Raw genomic sequence first — 23,764 nt, 5'->3', positions numbered from 1 at the left:
TAGTTAAGTGAATAAAACTAAAGATTATTATTGTTAAGTTAAATTTTCATAAACCACAGCGATCACACCCCCTCTATTCGAAGAACAGTTTGTGATTGGCGCGGATTGTAACACGGGGGGACATTGACCACTACCACCCACCCTCGAATACATACGTTTATACAAATAATTCCTGGTATCGGTCTTTGGTGATATCTCGTTGAATTTAGATTTCTTTGAATATTGGCCACTTTTGGGTTAATACCACTTAGTGCGAGCGAGCCAGGTCGATTGCGAACACTGAATCGTCACATGAGTCCGAGCTCTTATGGCTTGTCTATATCGACCACCTGCTTCAATTATTTCCCATTGCCATTGATTACAGAGTGCAATCCGTTATCCCTGAATTTACTAAACACCTATTTCTTATCCAAATAATTTGATGAATACTCAATTTATTACTATAGCGCTGCCGATGAGAGCGATATTCATTTTTAACACTTTAATATAAACACCTACTTGTACTGCCAAGAGGAATATTATGTACCCTGGTAAATCTGTCTGGCTTAATTACCATTACATTCAGTTAAATTTACTGGTGTAATGGATTGATATCATTTGAGCAATAGCCACATATCTACAATAATTAAAGTACACCGCTGTCGCCCGGTCATTCGATTGTGAAGATTTTAATTCGTAATGTAACGTCATGAGGTATTGTGACCAATTCCATAGTGCAAAATAATAATAACGGGAATCTGAATAGATCGGACGTCTTGTCGCTAGTAGGAAGAATTAAAAAAATAACGACGTATACACAAGTCATGATCGTAGAATAGATTACTAGTATCTGTCGTGTGTGCAAGCATTTTATATCGTGCAAACATACTTTAAATTTTAATAGATACAAGCTTACAGACAAATCTGTCAATCTAGTTAAGGGGTTTCCTCAGCAGAAACGAGATGGCCTAATTTCAATGAAAAAAGAGTTGAATATACCTATAAGGCTACCGATGCGGCACAAATTCCGCCGACCCTAAAAGGTTGATGACGTAAATTTGATGTTTCATGAACGTTTTTATTTTGTAATCGGATTTTTTATGATATATTTTTTATGTGGTGTAGACAAATGTATTGGCATGATTTCTTATTATTTTAATGGTTTGCTTCTTCGGGTAGGTGGGTTTTTACCGGGGTAAATCAAAAACGTTGTTTTTGTGCACTGATTTTTGGATTAAAAAACACTTTCCTGTATTCTTAGATTGATTCCCTAAAATATGCTTCATTTGTTGTGAATTATACCCACTATCCCTGATGCTCTTTATTGAAGGCTAACACATTTTGTTAAGTAATGAGTATTAGTAGATTTGCAGAGATGGTTATTTATATAGAAAACAAAGCGAATAATTTGTAATCGTAATTTTGATCAGCTGTGTATGTCCACTCTTTGCAACAATAACGAGCCCGAGGTGCTTCGTCGTATCGACGAGATAAGGGTTAAGGTTATGTCTTCTTGAATTCTATGATCGTTGATGAATATCAAGCTATAGACAAGAAAAACCATTTAAAGGAGCTCAGGTTAAATTAACGGAGATTGCCTCCCATGATTGGTGCGTGAAAATGCTAAGTCATCAAGCTCCTTGTAGAGTTTGTGGTAGAATAGGACGACGACGGACAGCTCTTTTAATTTCAATCGCACAAAAATGTTCGATTAGATTGAGGTCAGGACTACAAGGAGGCCATTCGAATCTTTGTTGTCCAACCTCATCCAGGTTCTCGTTAACTACTCATACTCATAACTCGTTACCCCGCGCAAAGTGGGGCCTGGCATTATCACGCATCATAAACTGATTTCCAACGAAAGAAGAAAATGGAACGACAACTCCTCTTGGAGAAAGCATCTCAATATAACGGGACCAGTGGAGCTTCCCATTTTCCATCAAATACAAAGATAATGTCAAAGAAATGAAAGGCTTAGGAATACAATCGTAGAGAATGGTTTTTTTTAATCCAAAATGTCAAAAGTTCACACATAATATGTCAAAAAAATATAAAAAAAAAAAAAAAAACAACGTTTTGATTTATCCCTGTTTAAACCCACCTAACCGAAATAATACAGGTTGTTTCAAAAAACATGTGCCGATTCACATGCGTGGTAGATCCTCACGTAAAAATTGATATTTATTTTTCATTATAATCGATAAGTCCGTATCCTGCTTTGTTTTCGTTAGCTACTAGAGCTACGTTAAAGTGTTAATATGATTAGCGAGTTTAGGTTATGATTTTTTTCCAAGTACTAACTTTTAAGCTTTGTCAAATGAAATGTGTTGGTTGAGAAATGTAAAAGTTCGTACTAATAAAAGTGCGGACATATGTTTTAAAGCCTAAAAATGTCGTCGACATACTTCACCAGGGACGTGCATATGGGTTAATCGTGCAGCTGGGAATATTGCTTCTAAAAAAAGCCATGCGGTACGGCCGACTGATCTTTTTTTGCATCTTGTTGGGGTCATAGTGTAGAGCAGTTTTAGTGCGAAATTTTTTATAAGTTGGTTTCCCCCTCTTGATTTCGGCCTCATTGATAAGATTAAACGTAATTTTATTAATGACCAAGGCCCAAGTTTAGACTTGGACCGTTGGATGGCAAAGTAGCAACCTTCTGATAATCTTACCTGAAAAAAAAAAAAAAAAAAAAAAAAAAAATTTTAAAATAAGTACTCATTGATTCCTCACCAAGAAAATAAAAAAAAGTTTCACATATACATGGGTATGGAATGCATAGTTTGTAGAAATTAACAGAAATTAAAACTTTAAAATTAAGGTTTTTTTGTAATTATCTTAAAGATCAATAATTTTTTATTTGACATTGCCGTAGGTTGGACTAATCAGTAATAGATAACTAATAATAATAATAATATTTAATAATAATTAGGTAAAATATACTAAATTTATTCATTTATTTTAATTTTAATTTTATTAAATTATTGTGATTAATAAAATTGTTTATCTCATCAAGGAGGCCAGAAATTCGACAAAATGTCCGTATCCAAAATGTCGACAAATTGGTATTAAACGGCCTACATAATTTTGATATTAGAAATGAAAAAGTCAGTGACGCAAACATGTTTTTTTTTGAAAAAATATTCGTGATAATCCATATGCCCGTCCCCTGATGAATTTATTGACGCATTTTAGCAATAAAAATGTAGACTTATAGTAACTTTTTTAACTTTGATTTTAACACTCCAAATTTCACTTCGAATCACTTAAAAGTACTTAGAAGAAAATTATAATAAATTAAAAAAAAAAGACTTTAACACCCTGTAGCTACGATAACAAAGCAGAATCGGACCTATGTTGAATATGAAAAATAAATTTTATTTTTACGTAAGGCAACTCCCACGAAAGATGGCGCAAAATGTTTATTTGAAACACCCTGTAATAAACGATCAAAAATAATAAAAAATAGCAACAAATTTATCTACAAACTAATGCCATAAATCCATAAATAATACAATCGGTTTACAATGTTCAAAAGTTATGAAACATCGAAATTTTAGGGTGTCGGAATTTTGTGCCGGGGTGTTATGAATATTTAACATAAATGTAACTAAAATATGCAAATACCTAACTTATTAAATTTTATTTTGCGGAGCTTTTCGATCATGCATTGCACGAAGGGTGGGCCCAGAAAAACATTTTCAAAATTTTTTTTTTATATTATTAGATAAAAAAGAATATTACGCCACTGATAAAAATCAAAATTCAATGCCGTTTTTCCAATAATTTTCCAAAATAACCAATTTTTTTTGAAAATTAAAAGAAATTGCAGTAAATTTATTGAGATATCTTGTATAATAAACATTAATTTAACATGTTTCGATATTTTGTCACTTAATCCCACTATTATAGCCTATACAGGATATAGGGTATATTTAATATACGAATACTTTTTACAAATTTTAATAAATATATAAAAAACATATTTTTTTTTTTTAGAAAATCACAAATAAAGTTCAAAAAATATTTTTTTTTTTTTTTTTTTTTGAAAATTAAAAAGAAAAAATCTTAAATTGTTTGAGAGATTCACATGATTTTTGTAATGTGTTTTCGTTCCTGCTAAATTTAATCTACTACCTTTTGTTGCCATATTATCAAGATATATTTTTTAACTGAAAAAAAAACTCATAAACGTGTACCTAGGATCGAAATCACGATTTTTTTTTGTTATTGAATATGCTGAAGAAAGTCCATATAAACTTTCTTCAAAGGTAGTTTCCATATTGTAAAACTTTCCAAAATCAAATATTGTATTTGCAAAAAATAAATACTGTGTTTGCAAATATTTGTTTTTGATTATGTATTACATCTATAATATAGCAAAAAACAATAGTTTAAATATAGCGCAAGGTTGAATATCAATTTGATTGAATATGTCTGCAATAATTTTAATTATTTTTTAAAAAAGTACTGTTGTTATATCCAAATTAAAAAAGAATTTTTAATGGTATTGCACACATAAGTAATATGAAAAGGGATAAAAACATTTTAATCTTCTATATCTACATACATTGCCGATTGCCGAAAAACCATCCATATTCTATCAATTGTGTTTCAATTCGTTCAACACAAGTACAAAATAGTTACAGAAATAAAATATTACACCAATCAACACTAGATTTTATATAAATTAATCGGCATACAATCCAACAGTCAGTATTTATTGAAATAAATAATAAAATTACAAATCAGTGCAATAAATAAAGCAACGGTTAACAAAACAACAACAAAATCAAACAAAAATTATAACAAAAATATAATAAAACGTAAACTATTACTATGGGCCAGTAGGATTTTGGTACTAAAGTAAAAAGACCTAAAGGATTATTCAAATTGTCGTTATGCAGATTAATAAACGGGACACGAGATCAATAAATTAATATAAAATATTTATAATTAAAATTAAAATAAATTATAATTTATTTTAATAAAATATTGATATCAAAATATATCTCATTAAAATTAATAAAAAAAATAATAAAATGACGACTCAACGTTAAAACATTATTTTAAATACATGCTAATAAAAAGATTAAGTAATTATTCATGCATAATCGTAATAATATTATTAAAATATGATACATTCCCGTATATTATGTCAAAGTATAGTCTGTCCAATGAGTCGGAGAATATTTCGACAGACGACATCCAAAAAATGACAGAAAATCCAATTTATCTGTGATTTAAAATGACAGATAATGGTCTATCACTGTCAAGGATCCTCTCGTCGGACAGACTATATAAGGACCAGACGCACGTATGCCCAACAATGTAAGAATATCATTAACAGGTGATTAAAACTTAATCATTACACGATATGAGTTCATAAATGCTACCAAATAATTTTAAAATTAAAATTAAATGTTAAAAAATGTATTTTGGTCTTGTATGGTAAAACTAGATAGAGTCTGTACAATCATAGCTCAACGTTACGTCATATATCCTCGTATTTTCTCTTAGAGGTGAAAACGAAATGAAATTGAGTGTAAAAGTCATTACGACCTTGCGTAAATCACTGCACATTGTTTCGAGTAGCTGTCATCTCACGTTTGTGGTTATGATCCTGTTGACGAATATCAGTGTCAAAATTAAAAATCGACTACAATGTCAAACAAAATTTTAATCCGGTTGTTGAAATTGAAATAACAACTTAAAACAACCAAAAATTCCTACTTGAAATTAATAATAAATAAATAAATCTCAACGCGCTCAATTACTAATATCGGAACATACTTGTTTTTTAAATTTTCTAAAGAATATGAAATAATCTCGGACACACTCTAAAACGGATATAAAATAAATAATGATAACGTATCGTTGAACTATCGTGGTACAGACTATATAAAAGGTTTTGACCTACTGTAAATTCATAAATTAATATTTAACAATATACTTATATCTCTTTAAATCGATTCCTTACAAAAATTCACTCTATAACTTTCTATAAAGTCACTATCATACATTCTTGAGTTAGACAGACTACAGTAGAATAACCTTCTGTGTAACAGTCAACTTCCTCGTTACGAACTCTGTGTATCTCATTATGTATCTATAAAACAAAATTGCATTTATTGAATATCAAATATCAAATTTTAAAAGCGCCGCATTCTTAGCGCCCAACGTGGGGCTCAAACTTCTCACGATTTCAGCTGGCTCCACGTTGGGCGCCATGAATGTGAAGCTTTAAAGATTTTATACTCAATAAATACAACTTTATTTTATAGAGAATGAGTCACACACAGTTCATAATGATAAAATTGACTGTTACACCTGTAAAATTAAAACAATGTTTCAATGAAAGTTCTCTTATGTAAAAAAAGAATTCGTACAAGAATCAAAAAGATCTAATAAGTTAATATTATTCCGTTTTTATACAGGTTTTCTCCCCTTTTAAGAGAAAAAAACATCTGATAACAGAAAAGGCAATTTGTGAGTATTTCAACAATACCACAAAAGTAACTTTGAAAAATTGATAAAAAGCAACTACATAGAAAAAGTGCACATAAATTACCGACTTATATTCTCATTTTAAAGAAAAAATGGTATGCTTTATGTATAACAACAATTCCAATAATCTCTTTAGTATTATAAAAATATTCCTACTGGGACCCAAAGACTAAACTCGTTACTACCTACAACACCTGTCCAGGCTAGCTGATTTTCTGTCGTTTGGTTAAATGTTCTGTGGGACTGACGCATCCTAATTTTCCACCATTATATACAGAATCGTTGTTTCCATAAATACATAAACTGTTTTGCATTATATCTTGTTTCTATAAGAAAAAAATAATTCGTTGATACAATCCATAAAAAATCTAGAAGCGAAGGCAGGTTATAATGCATAGTTGTAATTGGATCAAAGGGACTTGGGCAACTGTAAAATGGATTTAACAGTATCTATTTATATTAAAGAAAACTGTAGACTTTGGATATAAATAAAAAAAATGTAAAATGCAAGAATAAAAATATAGGTATTTTTGAAGCATTTTCCTAAGATTCACGCTCATTTCACTCTAAATCAAGTTATAATGTTTTCCTTATTTATACGCTTTGCATAAAATCAATAATTATAAAATAAACAAGAAGTTATAAAAAATTAACACAGAGAAGCTTCAAAAATATTCAAAATTCTCAAGGAAAAAGACAAACAAAACGGAAAAAATATTCAATTACATCGCTTCCTTCTTTAATTATGACTATAAAATAGTATAATAATAAATAGCTTCTGTCTCTTGTTTATTTATTAAATGCACACTAGCCTTACTACTTACAATTCCTTCCAAAATGACAGCAATTGGAACTACTCCAGTAGCCTCAGCAACCTGATGTTCGATCAAATAAAACATATACTCATCATAAAGTAGACGAATTAAATGAAACGATCCAAAGCTTGCGGCAGATCGAAGAGTTAAATCTCTTATCACCATTGAACTGGAAAAAAAATATTTTTTACCGATTTCCTTTACAATCACATAAATATTTACCTATAGAAACTCCATTTTAAAAGAAACTGTCTAGCTGCCTTGGAAAAACTGGGTCTGCCCTCGTACGGCTTCAGAGCGCTCTTAACTACGTTTTTTAGCCAAGACGCCCACTGTTCCAGTGAATTTTGCTGCTGCAAGGTCAGCTTAAAGTCGTTTTCAAATCGCGATACTATTTCGTTGTCACACTGGCAAACCTATAACAAAGAGACATAAAAAATACCGTATGGTAAAAAAACAGGGGCAAATTGAGCTCTGCCTGTTTTGCATTAAGATGGTTCTAAGGAGCTTAACTTGTCAGTGGCTAGAACTGTTTATTATGCACTTTTTGAGTCGCACGCAGATATGCCCTTCCATTCTGGGGTACGTGTTGTGCGACTCAATTTGACCGTATTTTCAAGCTCCAGAAGAGAGCTGTTCGATATTCACTGGGACTAAGCAGCAGAACTCATTGCCAGGACTTTTTTGAAAAATTAAAAATATTAAATCTTCCTTCCTTATTTATATTTGAATCCGTTTGCCTAATATGTGAGCATGTATCAGCTTCTCAAGAAAGGCCATCTCACACTTATCCACTCAGAAACGCGGAGCAAGATCTTTATCTACCTACCCCACGCTCAGAGTTAGTTAAAAGTTCAATACTATACAACTCGAAAAAAATGCACAATCACATGCCATTTGAAATCAAATCAATAACATCATTTTCTTCATTTCGCAAAGCATTGAAATCTTATTTACTAGACAAGGCTTTCTACGCCGTAAATGACTTATATTTTGATAATCGAATTTGATCTTGTAAACACTGGTCTAATGTTTGCTGTTACTATATTTACCAATGACATCGAAATAAATTTATTTAGAGGTCATTGATATTTACTATAAACTTACTAAATATTTTTGAATCTTATTTTTATTTTTTTATACTTTAACATTGTAAACATTTATAAATGTTTATTTTAAACAATAAGACTGACAATTGTATACTTGTTTTCTATTCTCTTTTGTTTGTTTGTTTGTTTACTTTACCTTTGTCTACAAATTGTAAAATTTTTTGACAATAAAGGCACTTATTTATTTATTTATTTAATTACTTTAGAAAAGTCTATCAATGGTAATTTTAAATAGTTTTCCCTTTTTATTTTATTTGCTTTTGCCGATAAGGAGAGATATAAAAAACTTTGGTATTCCTTACCCAAGAAGCTTGCTCCCTAACACTGTGAAAATCTACCCTGTTTAAATCCGCCAACATTTGTCCGATTTGGTTTCCATTGTGTAGTACCGCCCGCGCTGCCTGCGCCAAATGATTCAGCGACGTATAACGGCGAAGACTAGAACTAAACGCCGATACAGCAGATAGTTTGATCTGAAGCATCATAGATGGAGCACCTGCCATCGCGCTGGTCAGCCAACTTTCCAAATCTGTACAAAATTATTTATATTATTCAGTTTTTAATAATAAAGTAATAGGTAATAATAAAGTAAATAAATGGATACAAAATGCATAATATAATCTAAACCTTATTATATGTATACACCATGCTTCTTCTGCAATTAATAGTGAATAATGATCTAGATGACTTATATCCAATTCAAAAATACAGAAACGTTCACATACACCTTTTCAATACCATTACACATAGAAGAAAGTAGATTTTTCTTTGTATTTTTTTTATTTAAGAGTTGTTATACAACTCTATACAACTTTCACTTTGTAGATGATCAAGTGGTAGTGAAGATAAAGAAGACCTACAATTTATGACAACAAGACTTTTGAACGAGTATGAAAAGAAGACTAAATATTTATGTATAGGCCAAGCAGCAGAAACTCTCCATCTGGATAGAAATATAGAGATAGGGACATGGTAGTAAATACACCTACCTTTGAACTCAGATAGATTATACCGGGCGAACAGCGAGCGAGATCGAGCAAAGAATACTGAAAGGTAAAAGTCATTGAGTGCCTAAACTCAGTATTATGGTCCAAACACATCTCATATGAGAAAAAAAACATACTATTTATAATTCCATCTTTAAAAGTATAGTTTTGTATAAATGTGAAACATGGCAGCTCACTAATAGAATGGACAACGGCTATTAATACTCGAGATGGACTTCTGGCGAAGATCTGCGGGGATGTTAAAAATGGAAAGAATACCGAACAAAAAGATAAGGGAAAGTATGCATTTCCAGCAAACGATAATAGATGAAATAGAGAGAAAACAGCTGGTATGGTATGGGCATGTAGAAAGAATGAGTGAGGATGAATGGATATCATGAGAAAGGAGAAAAAAGAAAAGGCCAAAAGCAACAGGGATTGGAGGAGTACATAAAGCTATGCCGGAGAGGAATCTTCATCCAGGGGATTAAGAAAATAGGAAAGGCTGGCAACCGGAAAGGGTAGGACGCTACGAACCCGGATTTATATATATAATTTTTTATTTTAAAAATTATTTTCTTTGCATGGTGGTATTACAAAAAACTGTAAACTTACTTTTAGCAAAATTTCTTATGGATTGAGTCAACGTGGCAGGAATCGGTTTCAAAACGTCGGGTACTAAAACTTGAATTAAATTCTGATAGAAAACCAGATCTACTTGCTTTATGAATTGCTGCACTGGTTCCAAAGAACACAGGGAAAATAATTTTGACCTAGAAAATAAATATTATTAGGGAAAATAGCGTACTTTAAAAAATTGATCATTTACTTTGATAAGTACTTCTCTTCCTCACATTCGTCCGTATTATTATTGTACTGCGACCGCCAAAATTCCCGCCATAACGACTCGACAGTGTTGAACTCTAAGCTAAGTATGGCATCAAGAAAGGCTTCCAAATGTTCCCTATAAATTGATCTAAGAAAAGATAACTTAAGTTAGTCAACAGATTTTATGTAACCAATTAAGAAAAGTTTTGTGTATTTCTTCAGTAGATTTCTACAACCAAATGCGCAAGGCATTAAATGAAAAGACTGAGAAAAGAGTAGTATATCAACAAAATGGGCAAGACTGCAAAAAAATATATATATTTAAATATACAGGGTGTCCGGAAATTAATGCAACAAAATTTGGTCATAGATTCTTGAAAAAAAATAGGTGACGCGTATTTTTTATTTTTGGCCAGTGGCCCCCCTTTTCGGATTTACAGCCCCCTGAATTTCGCCCCTGAGATATTAAAAAAAACTCTTTTTAGGGGCGAAATTCGGGAGGCTGTAAATCCGAAAAGGAGGGCCACTCGCCAAAAATAAAAAATACGGGTCACCTATTTTTTTTTCAAGAATCTATGACCAAATTTTGTTGCATTAATTTCCGGACACCCTGTATATTTAAATATATATATTTTTTTGCCCTGAGATATTAAAAAAAACTCTTTTTAGGGGCGAAATTCGGGAGGCTGTAAATCCGAAAAGGAGGGCCACTCGCCAAAAATAAAAAATACGGGTCACCTATTTTTTTTTTCAAGAATCTATGACCAAATTTTGTTGCATTAATTTCCGGACACCCTGTATATAAAATTTAAAAAAAATATGATTAATTAAAAAAAAATAAGAAGTTCTCAGATTTATCATTTCAGTCATATCTCTAATCAACATATATTCTGTACCCCCGAAGCAAACTAAGTTGTTTCCTAATTACCTTACTTATTTTTAAATCTATGAATGTAATATTTGGTATATGACTAACTAATTTTTGAACTCAAATGAAATGTAAAACAGTTTTTAAATAAATTATACCAACATTTTTTGGAATGATCCAAATATGCCAATTTTGAACTGAAATTCAATTTGGATTGAATTTTGAACATATTAATATGGTTTGCTTCTAAGGCACAGATATTTATTTTACATGTATTGATAATTTACATTCCAAATATCTTGAGCACGATTAGTCGTAGCGATTTTTACCAAGAGGCTTTTTTTACGTAAGGGCTCTAACTCACTGACGACCAGGTCGCAACGATCTGGCCGTCGGCTGGCCGGATGTATTGCGTTTATAGCTGCGGCCAGATGAACGACCAGTTTCAACAGAGTTGTCATATCTAACGATTTTTTACGTTTTACCAATTAGAAAATATTGTTTCAGGAAGAATTAAGTTTCAGAAATGTTAAAATATCCGATTTAACTAAAAAGCGAAGTTGCGATTTAACTAAAAAGCATGAGCTTATTAAATGTTCTAATATTAAATAATGCATTTAAAATATTCTTGGATTTTTCGTTAATAAATACTTGTGTGTTAAATGGAGTAAGTAAAATCTCCAACCCCGACTACACGATAACGTCGTTATTTCCATGTTTTTTAAATCCGCGATAACTATTCAGTTAAGTTATCAGTTAATATGTGTAGAGTGGGACTCGTAAGATTATCAGCATTATATCAATAAAGGACAAAAACAGTATTGTTCCTAAAGGCGCGTCCAGACTTTGGCATTTTAGCCCGAACGAACCGAGCGCGTACGAACAAGCAGAACAAATAGGTGGAAACAAAAAGCATTGTGTACGCGCGACCGACAAAAAGGGAGATATTCTGTTTCTTTTTTCTACTGATGGCTCTTATCGACTTTAGAAGTAAACATATTAGGGCATCGTAACATAAAAAGTCGTCAGACACTGGCTCTAAATATAAGCATTTAGAAAGTTTAGCTTCCAGTTATTTCAATGTTTACAATATAAATTCCTACAACAGTAAATATTTCTATTTTTATGAATGTTTAAGTTACTTTTACTCTTATTTTTTTTAAAAAAAATAATGTACCTAGTAGAAATATAGTCTAATGAACCCTGTTCGAAAAACGTTAAATTAAATATAATATTTAAAATGCAGTTGTCCTCCTTGTACATGACTAGAATACAACTAAAAATAATAATTTAATAAAAAAACAAGTGGTTGTAGAAAAACTTTACATATGATTTTTTAATTTTTTTAACATCAAAACTCGAAGGTATAATAATAGCTTCCGTATATAGCGTTTAACGCCTTGGGAGTAGCAAGGTACAGCTTGCCATACTAGTATACTAGTAGTACAGGTATCATACCAACCATAAATAGAGTATGTCATATAAAAATGTTTTGAATTTCTACTAGAATCGACCCTTAAAAAAGGGACTAGATTTAAGTTTCCTTTTGATCCAGTCTGTATAATATTTCTTTGGATTTTCTGCACGTGTGCAAAAACTACACTAAAACACTATATCTTATAGAAAATAAAATATTGTGCGTTGATTTTGAGGGACTCCATCTGCAAAATTATTAATTTGAAAGAAAACCGGCAACAAGCGGCAGAAAATTATATTATTTTAGTGCAGTCTACTGGTCGCAACGACCAACGGACGGCCAGGACGTTAGTGTGCGCAGTATCATTTGATTTAATGGTTTTAGAGGTAGTAGCGGCCTGGCCGGTGCGACCTGGTCGTCAGTGTGTTCGAGCCCTAAAAAACGATGGAAATGTATATTTTTCCACTCAGTAGTTTTATACAGGTACTGACTTAAGGTTATTACTCTTCAAACTAGTTAGAAGATATGTAGGTGGCCCCCCTACAAGTAGGAGTCATATTGACGTTGAAATCCCAAATTTTTCATGTCAAAAACACCCTGTGTCTCCGAAACAAAGTATTTTAGGACATACATTTATACGAAGTTTTTTACTTATTTTTATAGGTTGAATATGCTAGCAAAGTTTTCCGAATACAATTCGAACCACCTGTATATGCGTTTATATTATATCTTAAGCGGCCCATACATTATTAAACAAATTACGCAACACAGGCTGTTGCGCAACGAGTTGCCAATGTATGGTAACGTTTGATGCGTTGCGCAATTGTTTGATAAGTTTCAAGAATGTTTGAATTCTTTTGTGCAACAGGTGTTTGCGCAGCGCGTTGTGTAGTGTATGTGTGTGTTGCGCTTAGTTGTGCAATATTTTAGTTCTTTCATCCAAATTCTTTGTTTTCTTTTTCGTTTTTTGGTATCATTGACATCATCTAGGGTATATACGAAAATAATTGACGCAATTGCAATTGAGGACATGATTGTTTCTCAAACAATGCACAACTTTTAATAAAAAGTTTGATCAAAATTTTAATAAGTGCATGGGTGATGCAGATTGCGCAACTTGTTTGATAATGTATAGACCACTGAATCAGTTGTACAACGCAACGTTGCGCATCGCTTTGTTGCGCAATTTGTTTGATAATGTATGGGCCGCTTTAGATAAATCATTCAGAAGACTAGCACTAACTAAATGTATAGACGAATACACATCAATTTGAAGATTTGCACAACATTTATTTATCATGGCTTGCTCATACCAGTTTGCACAAATTACTTGAGAGTCCCCATAAGGCACCTTTATACATTTTTTTATTTTATCTGTTAATTTTGACTGTTGAGTATTTCAACTCAAGTCTTTAAACAAACAATCTTTAACATATAGAAGACTGAAAATTGTTGCGCCTTGGTTTCTAAACTGTTAAACTTGAAAAAACTCTACGCAACTAATAGAACAGTTCTACTTTCATAACTAGTGTTAGAAAATAGCGCTTATCATAAGAAATTACGTTAAACTTACTTCAGAGTATCCACATCTTCATATCCGCAATCTCCAGGTAACTGTTCGGTGAAATGCATGTCAGGAAAAACGGGTATGGCGTTGCTACCGTCACCTAGGTACGCTGCGTGCTGTAAAAGAGCCCCGTTCGATGTTTGGTGCTCCGATGACTCCGAATTACGTTTGAATGGTCGTACCGTGCCTTGCGCCTTCCCGGAGGAGTTCGAAGTCAGCACCACCCGACTGGAAGAGTCTTCGACGTTCACAAGAGACGATCCTGGTTTCACTCTGATACCATAATAGTGATACTTTGAGTTCCCTCTAGATAAGAAATTGTAAGTCGTTAATATAGAAATATTCAGTAGCTACATGTGGAAACCAATCAGTGGAGGCAGGTTCTAAAAGTCACAAAGACATGTGTCCAATCAACCACCAAGAATGTAGGAGAGAAATAACTATATATACTCTGTTTTTTTTTTCTCAGATAAGGTTTCGACAGACAATGACAGAAGTAAAGCAGATGACGTCCCATACCAATCTATTTATTTTACTAAAAAAAGTTTCTAATATTTTTTACGTTAACTATGGATGGGTTTAAATATAAATCCGTCATACGTTGTCTCTTGTTGTTTTTAACCAGTTTTATTGGTTTATTTCAAAAATGACAGATCATATTTCAAATTTTATTGGTTTGACGGAACGATGAACGACAAACGGACGCCGATGCGTATGAACTCGCCTTCAGATTTTTGAGGCTTGTCAAAGTTTTGCCAAATTCTAGGTTATAATTTTGTGTCAACTTATGTCAAATATCTGCGTTTTGGAAGATTTTTCATTTTGATTCGTGTTATTACGTGTGTTTTGTGTCTTTTGAAGTCAAGGAAAAATCGAGGGAAAATTAACTGCAGACCCAGAGCACAGTTTATAGTTAGTACTCGCTGCCCAGGCAGAAAGTCTTATACACCAATAAAGTTACCATCAATAAAGTTTGTATCAGATAAATGCATCTCGTATATGCTACAAGGATCGTACTAAACATATACTTCTGGAATAGCTGTAAAATATCGACATCACACGATAGGTAAATAATGGATTTTAGCACTGCAGAAAAATAACGTCAGAAGGTACTGGTTTAAAAAATTAAGATTAAAGTTAATTAATCAACCTTTAAGGTATAAAATTTGGTAAGAGTTATTATTAATAAAATAGTTTGTTATAGTTATTTGTTGTTTTATTTATTCCTGTGGAATATTACAAATTTGTATTTGTACATAAGATATATTGATAAATATAATAAATAATAAATGCAGGAAGTTTTTTGAAGCTTGAAAGTAAGAAATAGTTCTTTATATTTTTTTTGTATGTGGTGTTTCGTTCTGGTTAACACATACCGCTTTTTTTAAATAAAATAACTCAATTAATTTTTTTCAGTTTTATACAGTTTTTTTTCACAATATTGTGAAGTGAATTCACTTATCAGTCAAATTTTAAATATACTAATTTCCTGATATGCGTTCCAGTTGTACCGACTTATTTCTTTGTAAAATAAAATAAACTACTTTGAAATTAAAATGACAGACACATCTATCACTGTCAAGGATCTTGTCGTTGGACACACTACTCACTAGACGACATGCGACATCCATAAAATGACAGAAAATTCAATTTGCTTGCGAATAAAAATGACAAACACAACACACAACTAAACAACTGTCATTGTCAGGAATCCTCCCGTTGGACAGACTATAGTGTTCTTCTTTAATTTACCTGGTTCCCAGTCGGCGCGTTCTCAATCCTAGAAATACCGATCTTATCAACTTGCCGAAAGAAGCAGCGTTTACAGGTTCCAGCTTATTTTCGGAGCAGTGTCTTAAATAATGCGCGTATAAAGTTGACCTCGGCAAAGAAACCCCTTCTGCAGTCTCGTAGTTCTCCAACAGCCATTGCACCTGAAATAATGGTTATTAAAAATGTACAAATTAGAAACTTATAGGTCTTGGGGATAGGATGAAAAAATGATCGATTTTTAATATGGATCGAATTTAAGAAATTTCTTAAAATTGTTAATCAAAATCCTTCAAGAACTAATAAAAAAAAGGGCTCATATTAATAAATGTATTTTGATCAACAATTAACTGTTGTCAGCAATTTTTACTTATGATAAGAAATTTTTAAAAAGGTAACAATATAAACTTGCGTGCATAGAAATCGGCTCACTGTAAACTTTTGACTTTAACTGTGTCTTTTAGAATCTATTTATCAGACCAAGAAAAAAATATGAGTTGTTTCAAAGACAATTATTTAACATGCTTTAATATGAGTATAAATTTATCCAAAGTACTTATCGTTTATATGCGTAGCAACGGGTAAACAAATGAAAGGCATTTGTGTTGTGGTGACAATAAGAATAAAAAACTTATCAAATATTGCAATTACTACTTTACTGTTGCTTTGTAATCGAAATTTGCACATTGTTCTTTCATTGTTTGATTTGTTGTGTTTCATTGTTTGATTAGTGTTTCAATTTAATGCATACATCACGGAAAAAAGCTGCCAAAGTAATCGCTTTAATTGAAAATGGACTTAAACAGAGCTGTAGCTCGGCAACTGCATATGACGCGCGGAGCGGTTCGAAGAGTGTGTGAATGATATGAGGAAACTCGATCCTTTCGTCGGCGACCTGGAACTGGTGGAAAGAGATATACAACGGATCGTGATGACCGCTTATTGTGTCAACAATTTTAAGAAATCGGCATCTTAATGCTATTCAGGTGCAACAACAGCTCCGTGAAACACGAGGAGTGACTGTTAGTCAGAGGACAGTAAGACGAAGATTGAAGGAAAGTAACATGACCCCCAAAACACCCGCAATTGGTCCAAAACTTACCGCAGCTCATCGTCAAACACGCCTGCCTTTTGCACGGAACATCTGAATTGGCTAGACTAGAACAATGGGAATGTGTTTTATTCTCAGATAAGACAAGGATATGCCTCTATGGTAGCGACCGAAGAAGAAAAGTGTTCCAGAGGCCAGATGAGCGATTGGCAGAATGCTGCATTGAGGAGCGGATTGCTTATGGAGGTGCTTTCTGCATGATCTGGGGTACAATTTCTATGACTGCGCGAACCGACCCAGTTTTTATCCGTTGGGACGACCGTCGGCACGGGAGGGGAGGTTTAACTGGGGCTAGGTATATTGAGGAGATTTTAGCAGTTCATGTGGTACCTTACGTCGACTACATTGGAAGCGAATTCACTTTTATGCATGACAATGCGACAGCACACACATCACGATTCGTACACGATTACATTTGAGAAGTCGGTTTTCGGGTTATGGAATGGCCAGCATGCAGTCCAGACTTAAACACGATAGAACATTTATGGGATGACCTAAAACGAAGGATTCGTACTAGACAAAGAGCCCTAACCTCTATCCCAGAGCTCATTGTTGCAGTATAAGAATAGTGGCTTAACATACCGCAAGCAACAATATCAAACTTGATTGAATCTATGCCAAACTGTATGAGAGATGTTGTAAGAGCAAGAAGGGGTCATACCCATTATTGAACATTTATTTTAGTTAATTGTCAATCAATAAATAAATAAATAATGGCATACATCTTAGTAATAAAAAACGATAATTTGTTTCATGCATTAATTTAATAATTTTAATTCAAAGAAACCGAAATGCAAATTAATATCTCTAAACTCTTTTCAAAGGATATAAAATTGTCTTTCAAACAGTATATATTTTTTCTTAATCTGACAAATATATTCTAAAAAATATATAGTTAACTTCAAAAGTTTGCCTTGGGCCGATTTCTATGCACGCAAGTGTATTATATCATTTCAGCATAAACAAAAAACACCAATATTTCTACAAAAATATTTGTAAGAGTAAAATTTCTGTAAACGAGATCAATATTTTAAAAAATCAACATTTTTCAAAACTTGGGGTGCATTCTTAGATGCTACTAAAAAAGAAAAAAAACTAAGGTAGCACTTTGTTGAAATAAACAAAAACCATTACAAGAAACCAAGTTAACTAAACAATTCAGCTTACCCTCCACCACAAATATAAGAAGATATATTAATTTAAACAAACATATGCGGTTAATAACAATATTAATTTTAAGGTGTGTATCCATTGTGCGAGTTATCTTATACCATACGATAGAAAAAAAAACGGCGTCAAAGACGGCTGGGTAATGACAATCGATGAAAATTTTGCCGAGGTCAAGCCCTAGCCGTCATTTACTTGGCCCGTACTTTTCTTTTTTCTAATGGCGCTTACTGCCAGTTGGCCTTAAGGATGTAATTTACTTTTATATTGAGTAAAAATGATTTTTAATTGGTGTAGTTTAAAATTCGGGAAAAAATATATTTTTGGAAATTTATTTGTGTCTGGAAACGTTCCATCCTCTTTAATCGTTTTATAGTTAAGTAATGTTAATTTTTGCCAAGTTTTATGTCAATTTTTAGTAAATAACGTATAGAAATTGACTGCGCCAAAATTATCATCGATTGCTATTCCCCAGCCGTCTTTGACGTCGTTTTTATCGACCATGCCGTATGATCAAAATAAAAATGGCCCCGAGTTGACTTGGCAATAATTGATAGGTCATATTCCCCATATAAAATGACAGCGATCTTTATTTCCAAGCCAATTCTGGCACCGTTTTTTCGATCGTTTGGTATACAAAAGTTTAAAATATCGGAAGAATATTTAATTTTGTATGGATAAGTACAATAGATACCTAAAGTTCATATGAAATCAATGACTAAAGAATACAAGGACAAATAAGACCCGAGACCAAATTGTTACCATGGGTCCAAACAGTGCCGTGGCCACATATTTTTCTTAAGATAGCTGAAGAGACATTTATATTTTTAATAAATGTTTTGACTACGCCTATATCAAGTACATATAATGCCCCATGACGTATGTGTGTGCAGGTATCATGCTAACATTTTGTTTTTAATTGAGGTATTAGGCCAAAACTTAAAATTTCCCAAAACAAGTCCCGTGAGTAATCAACAAATTATTTATATCCCAAATATATCTGTATCTTGTAATACACCTATAGCAAATTAATTTTAAGTTCAGCACATGTAAGTTCCTAATTCCACTTAATGTATTTTATTTTGTATAGGTTCAGAGAAAAAAGCTTTTAAAAACAAAATTTTAAAAATCCAAATTGTTTTATGTCCCGTGAGTAATCAAAGATTTTTATTAATGTTTTAATCACTATAAATTTCAATATTTTGTTCTGTATCACAACAGTAATTCAAATCATTGTCTGTGAAAATAATAACCTAAAGCTTTACCTAGCCCATATGAGGGACACAATACACTTTCTTAAAATTTTGTTGTTATTCTAAATATCCCGTGAGTAATCATGGAATTGCCCAAATATAGAAACAGTTATTATTTACATTAACAAAAGTCACTTCCTTAACAACATTTAAGGGACATAAACTACCGCTTTTTCGTTCAAAATATTCTAATAAAGTTGCGATGAGTTTTTTACAGCTATTAAGCTATCTTGTACCACTTCGCACTATAAGAGGTTCTAAAAAGAACAATGTTCGACTGCAAGGTCTAGTAAACTTTTTAAATTTAAACCAAAAACTCGTTATACAAAACTAAAGTGTCAAAACGTTGACACTTTAGACAATGACAATGTCAGGAAATAAATAATTCTTTTTATTGAATTTAAGACAAAACTAAAAAGTTAATTTCGGGAATCAAAAAAGTAGGAAACATACCGTGCTGGCAACTGTTACTTTTGGGTCGGCATTCACATATAATAATAATAATAATAATAATAATAAGCTTTATTCATAACTAGATGGAGATACATTATGAAAGGGAATATATTATATGTGGAAGTAAATCGCATAGGGATCTTATTAAGCCGGAGTGAGAGAAATGCGGCGGTGTGCTGATGCGGCGTTCCCGGTACGTCTCTCCCTATCAAGTAAAATAAAATCACGATCGCAAACCGCTTATTTTTAAACGACTTTTTTTTCGAAGAGTGTCCATTTTTTTATAACGATAAAACGTCAGTAATCGCGATAATTTAAAAACTCTACTTTTTAACACATAACACGCCATAACTTAAGAACCACTTTAGACATTGAAGAAATTTTTATTTTGAAGATCGGATCTTTTACAATATGTTTAAATAAGAAAAATTCGATAAGGTTGATTTTTTTGACTTGAGAATTTTAAACAACCCATCCATTTACTTTTAGTATGTAGCAATTTTTAGCAATCGTGTAACTTTTTTATTTGTAAAGATTTTCACATACTGTCTGGGAAGAAAATATAGCAGAAATGTTAAGAAAGTTTTTGAAATAAACTACAATCAATTATTTTTAATAGATTTTGAGATATCGATTTTTAAATTCAGAGTTCTAATAGCGCGACCACTGTCGAACACCAACTCAATTCCACTTATTTTTACCAAAAATGTAAGTGTTTCTAACTTGCACTTAAAAATTTTCAAGCTGTAGGGAAAAATACAACGACTCGTTAATAAATAAACAATAAAGTATCGCGAGACGTAATTAAATCGTGAACCTGAACGCATGATGTACACCTTTTCCTGGAACTTTAAGTACTGACAGAGGTCCTGATTGGTTCAATCGATCGACTGCGAGAAAATCTGCTATATCCCCTTCCACGTATCTTATCTACACAGTTTCTTGGTTTATTTCATACGTTTGGCAACGTGTTTACTGTTCTCTCTTTGTTCAGTACATTATAAACGCATTGTCCTCTTCTTACATACGGAAATCTCGACCCAAGACTAACCTTTGCCAGCTCTTAGTATTATAAATAAATACTCCCACATAGAGTCTATCTACTAGATAATGGTGCGTGCAGAATTAACGTAATCTGTCAATCGCTAGAAAATGTAACAAACCGGTTTTATGTGTACGTGAAAAAAAATAGTGTTGCAGTCTTATCATATGGATACACACCTCTAAACAAACACTTACAGTAGCAGGAGATACTCTAGTAGCATGCCCCAATGGAGATCCTACTTCTTCACCGTTGGAACTTACGGCTACCACCTGACCCGTGGACTGTCCCGCGGTAGTAGCGACATATTCCTGTACACCCAAGTTAGTAATCAGAGCAAGGAAAGCGGTTAATTTTAACATGCCAATGTATACGTAGGTATCCAAGAATTTTGCAATTACTATGTACCATATGATAGGCAAAAAGGCGTCCAGTTGGCTGGGAAATGACGAACGGAAATCGACATTTCTCATATGAATTTACATATAAAATGACACAGATCTTCATTTCATAGCCATCGCTGACGCCGTTTTTTTTTCGATCATACGGTATATATTTAATGGCACATGCAAATTTAATATTAGATAAATACGATATTAAAAATAAAATTAAACAACTAAAAAATGTAAGAATAAAAATATTTGAAAAAAAAACAATTAACAGTAATATCTGTCTTTCGAGTCCAAACCTCAAAAATTTAAAACAAAAATTTAAGTAGTTTGAAAAAACAAAACCTGTCTAAAATATTCTACTATAAACTGTTCTTCCCCAAAGACAATTTATAAGATATTTTTAACTCAGAATAAAATAAGATATTATATACTAGATGCTGAATCTCCACATGAGGTTTAATAGTTTTATACAATTTTTTTTTGTACAATGAAAGATTTTATGATTATGTCAACTTTTATATAAGCATTACATACAAAGTTTACACAAACAATTGAAGAACAAAATATGTAAAAAGTACCTTTATCTTTCTTTTTAACTGAGCGTTAAACTAAACAAAAAAAATATTTCAAATAAGTCAATATCTCAAATAATTTGTAAGTTTATTAATGTTTTCTAATTCTTCATTAAAAAATATTTAACCTTAAATCATAACAAATTCAATAAAATTTGAAAAAATCACATATTAGACCATTTGCATATTTTGCTCTTCAAATATCTAAACTTTAGACGAGCACAAAATACATTATATTTTAACAACATTTAAAAAACAACATATCCTGACATACTTACCGCACTACCAGTTTGAGCACCTATTCTAGTAGAGGGTATCAGAGCTTCAGGATCAACCGTATGTTGCACGACGTACTGTCCAGTGGCGGCGGTATAGCCCACGGTCGTACCGGTCACAGCGGTGGTTGAGTTGGGAGCGGCATTGGTTGGCGTTGCTGTAGCGTAGTACTGCCCTTGAGGTTGTCCGGCGTTCGTTATGGGATATAAGGTGGTGGAGTCTCCCACAGTGTATACTGGATAGGCCCTAAGTATGAAAAAACATTCTATTAAATACTAAGATATAGTTTTATATAGGGTGATTCCCGGGATGGTACGTTATACGTTTTTAGAGAACCGGTGATAGATTTTTTTTTGAAAATTTGTTTTTTTACAAAAAGGCACCTGTTCCATCTATTTAAAATATTTTTAGCTTTACAATTTTGCCGCATTATTTGAAAAATGGTAGCATCTTTCTTACTTTAACTGGAACACCCGATATATTATTACATTTTTGGAAACTACTTTAGATTTTCATAATTTTTCTATTATACTAACCTATATCGAATAGTTTTTGAGATAAAAAATAAAACTTGTGTAAAAAACATGATCTTGAATAAGCATTGGTAAAATCATGAATTGAACATTTTCAATTTCAACATTTTCAAATACACCCTCATCATGGAAGAAAGCCATGACAATTTCGTTGGCGGCATTTTTGGTTTTCCCCAAATTCGTGATAACCGCTAGGTTCTGTTTTTACTAACAAGTGACTTAACGCACATTTGTAACTGAAATGGGACACTCTGTATATGCCAATCTTATTGTATGCAGACATGTTTAGCACTTAAACAGTGTCATATCATGTCTCATATTACTAATAAATAATATTTTCTGGTCTTTAGCTGTGTATTTTTTCTAATTTCGAAAAATCGAAAGTAGACAAAAAAACATAAAAATAATGATAATATGTTTTGCTTGTCGTAAAGGGGGGAACCAAGCTCCACTCACACAACCGGTTTCTGGGCCTACCCTTCATCAGGTGGGCTGTCCAGGGGCTGGTTCTCACCGATACGGCAAGCAAAACTCCTTCTATATCAACAGACGATGTCGTAAAGTGTCGGTGAGATACATACATACAGCCGTTACTCGCTGACGAGTATTCGACACACATAAAGAAGATGGTCACGCAAGGCGTTTTCTTTCATGAGCTTTTCTGTGGCTGAAAAGCCCGATACGTGATGTTATCTGCCTACCGCACTCCGGACATTCAAAAATCTCATTGCTTTGTTGCCTCTTTATTTTTTGGTTGTCGCTGTTAACTGAGTTTACAACTCTTCTCCATTGAGTTCTATTGTGAGCTGCTTTTTCCCACTCATTCTGCATGTTAATTCCCTTTAAGTTTTCGTGGAAAATGTCCTTGTACCTTTTCAGTTGTCCACCCGGCCTCCTCTTACCGTCTACAAGCTCACCGTAAAGCGGAGATTTTGGTATGCGGTTTTCTTGCATTCTGCATACGTGACCAGCCCATCTTAAGCCGGATTTTGTAACCATGACTCCAATACTCTCGCAGTTAGCTTTTTCAAGGACCGATACGTTCGAGACATGATGGAACCATCGGATTCTTAAGAGTTGTCTAAGGTGTCGGTGAGATATTACTTAGGTCTCATATTA

The 23,764-nt window shown here is 32.7% G+C and overlaps 1 protein-coding gene across 1 annotated transcript in view; it reads right to left on the bottom strand.

Moving 5' to 3' along the window:
- Positions 1-5,036: 5,036 nt before the first annotated feature.
- Positions 5,037-23,764, bottom strand: part of LOC115876089 (DNA-binding protein RFX2-like) — a 53,647-nt gene continuing 34,919 nt past the window's right edge. Inside the window, 10 exon segments of the mRNA XM_030891789.1 lie at positions 5,037-6,812; positions 7,311-7,470; positions 7,524-7,717; positions 8,713-8,939; positions 10,012-10,169; positions 10,226-10,372; positions 14,083-14,382; positions 15,829-16,010; positions 21,070-21,183; positions 22,115-22,358. Of these exon segments, the coding sequence (XP_030747649.1) occupies positions 6,690-6,812; positions 7,311-7,470; positions 7,524-7,717; positions 8,713-8,939; positions 10,012-10,169; positions 10,226-10,372; positions 14,083-14,382; positions 15,829-16,010; positions 21,070-21,183; positions 22,115-22,358 (1,849 nt within the window). The 3' untranslated portion in view covers positions 5,037-6,689.

This window comes from Sitophilus oryzae, unplaced genomic scaffold, assembly GCF_002938485.1.
Source record: "Sitophilus oryzae breed Bouriz unplaced genomic scaffold, Soryzae_2.0 scaffold_1396_pilon_pilon, whole genome shotgun sequence".
In the NCBI taxonomy this organism is placed as follows: Eukaryota; Metazoa; Arthropoda; class Insecta; order Coleoptera; family Curculionidae; genus Sitophilus; species Sitophilus oryzae.
The sequence above is the reverse complement of the archived record's forward strand: the minus strand, read 5'-3'. Positions and strand labels throughout refer to the sequence as shown.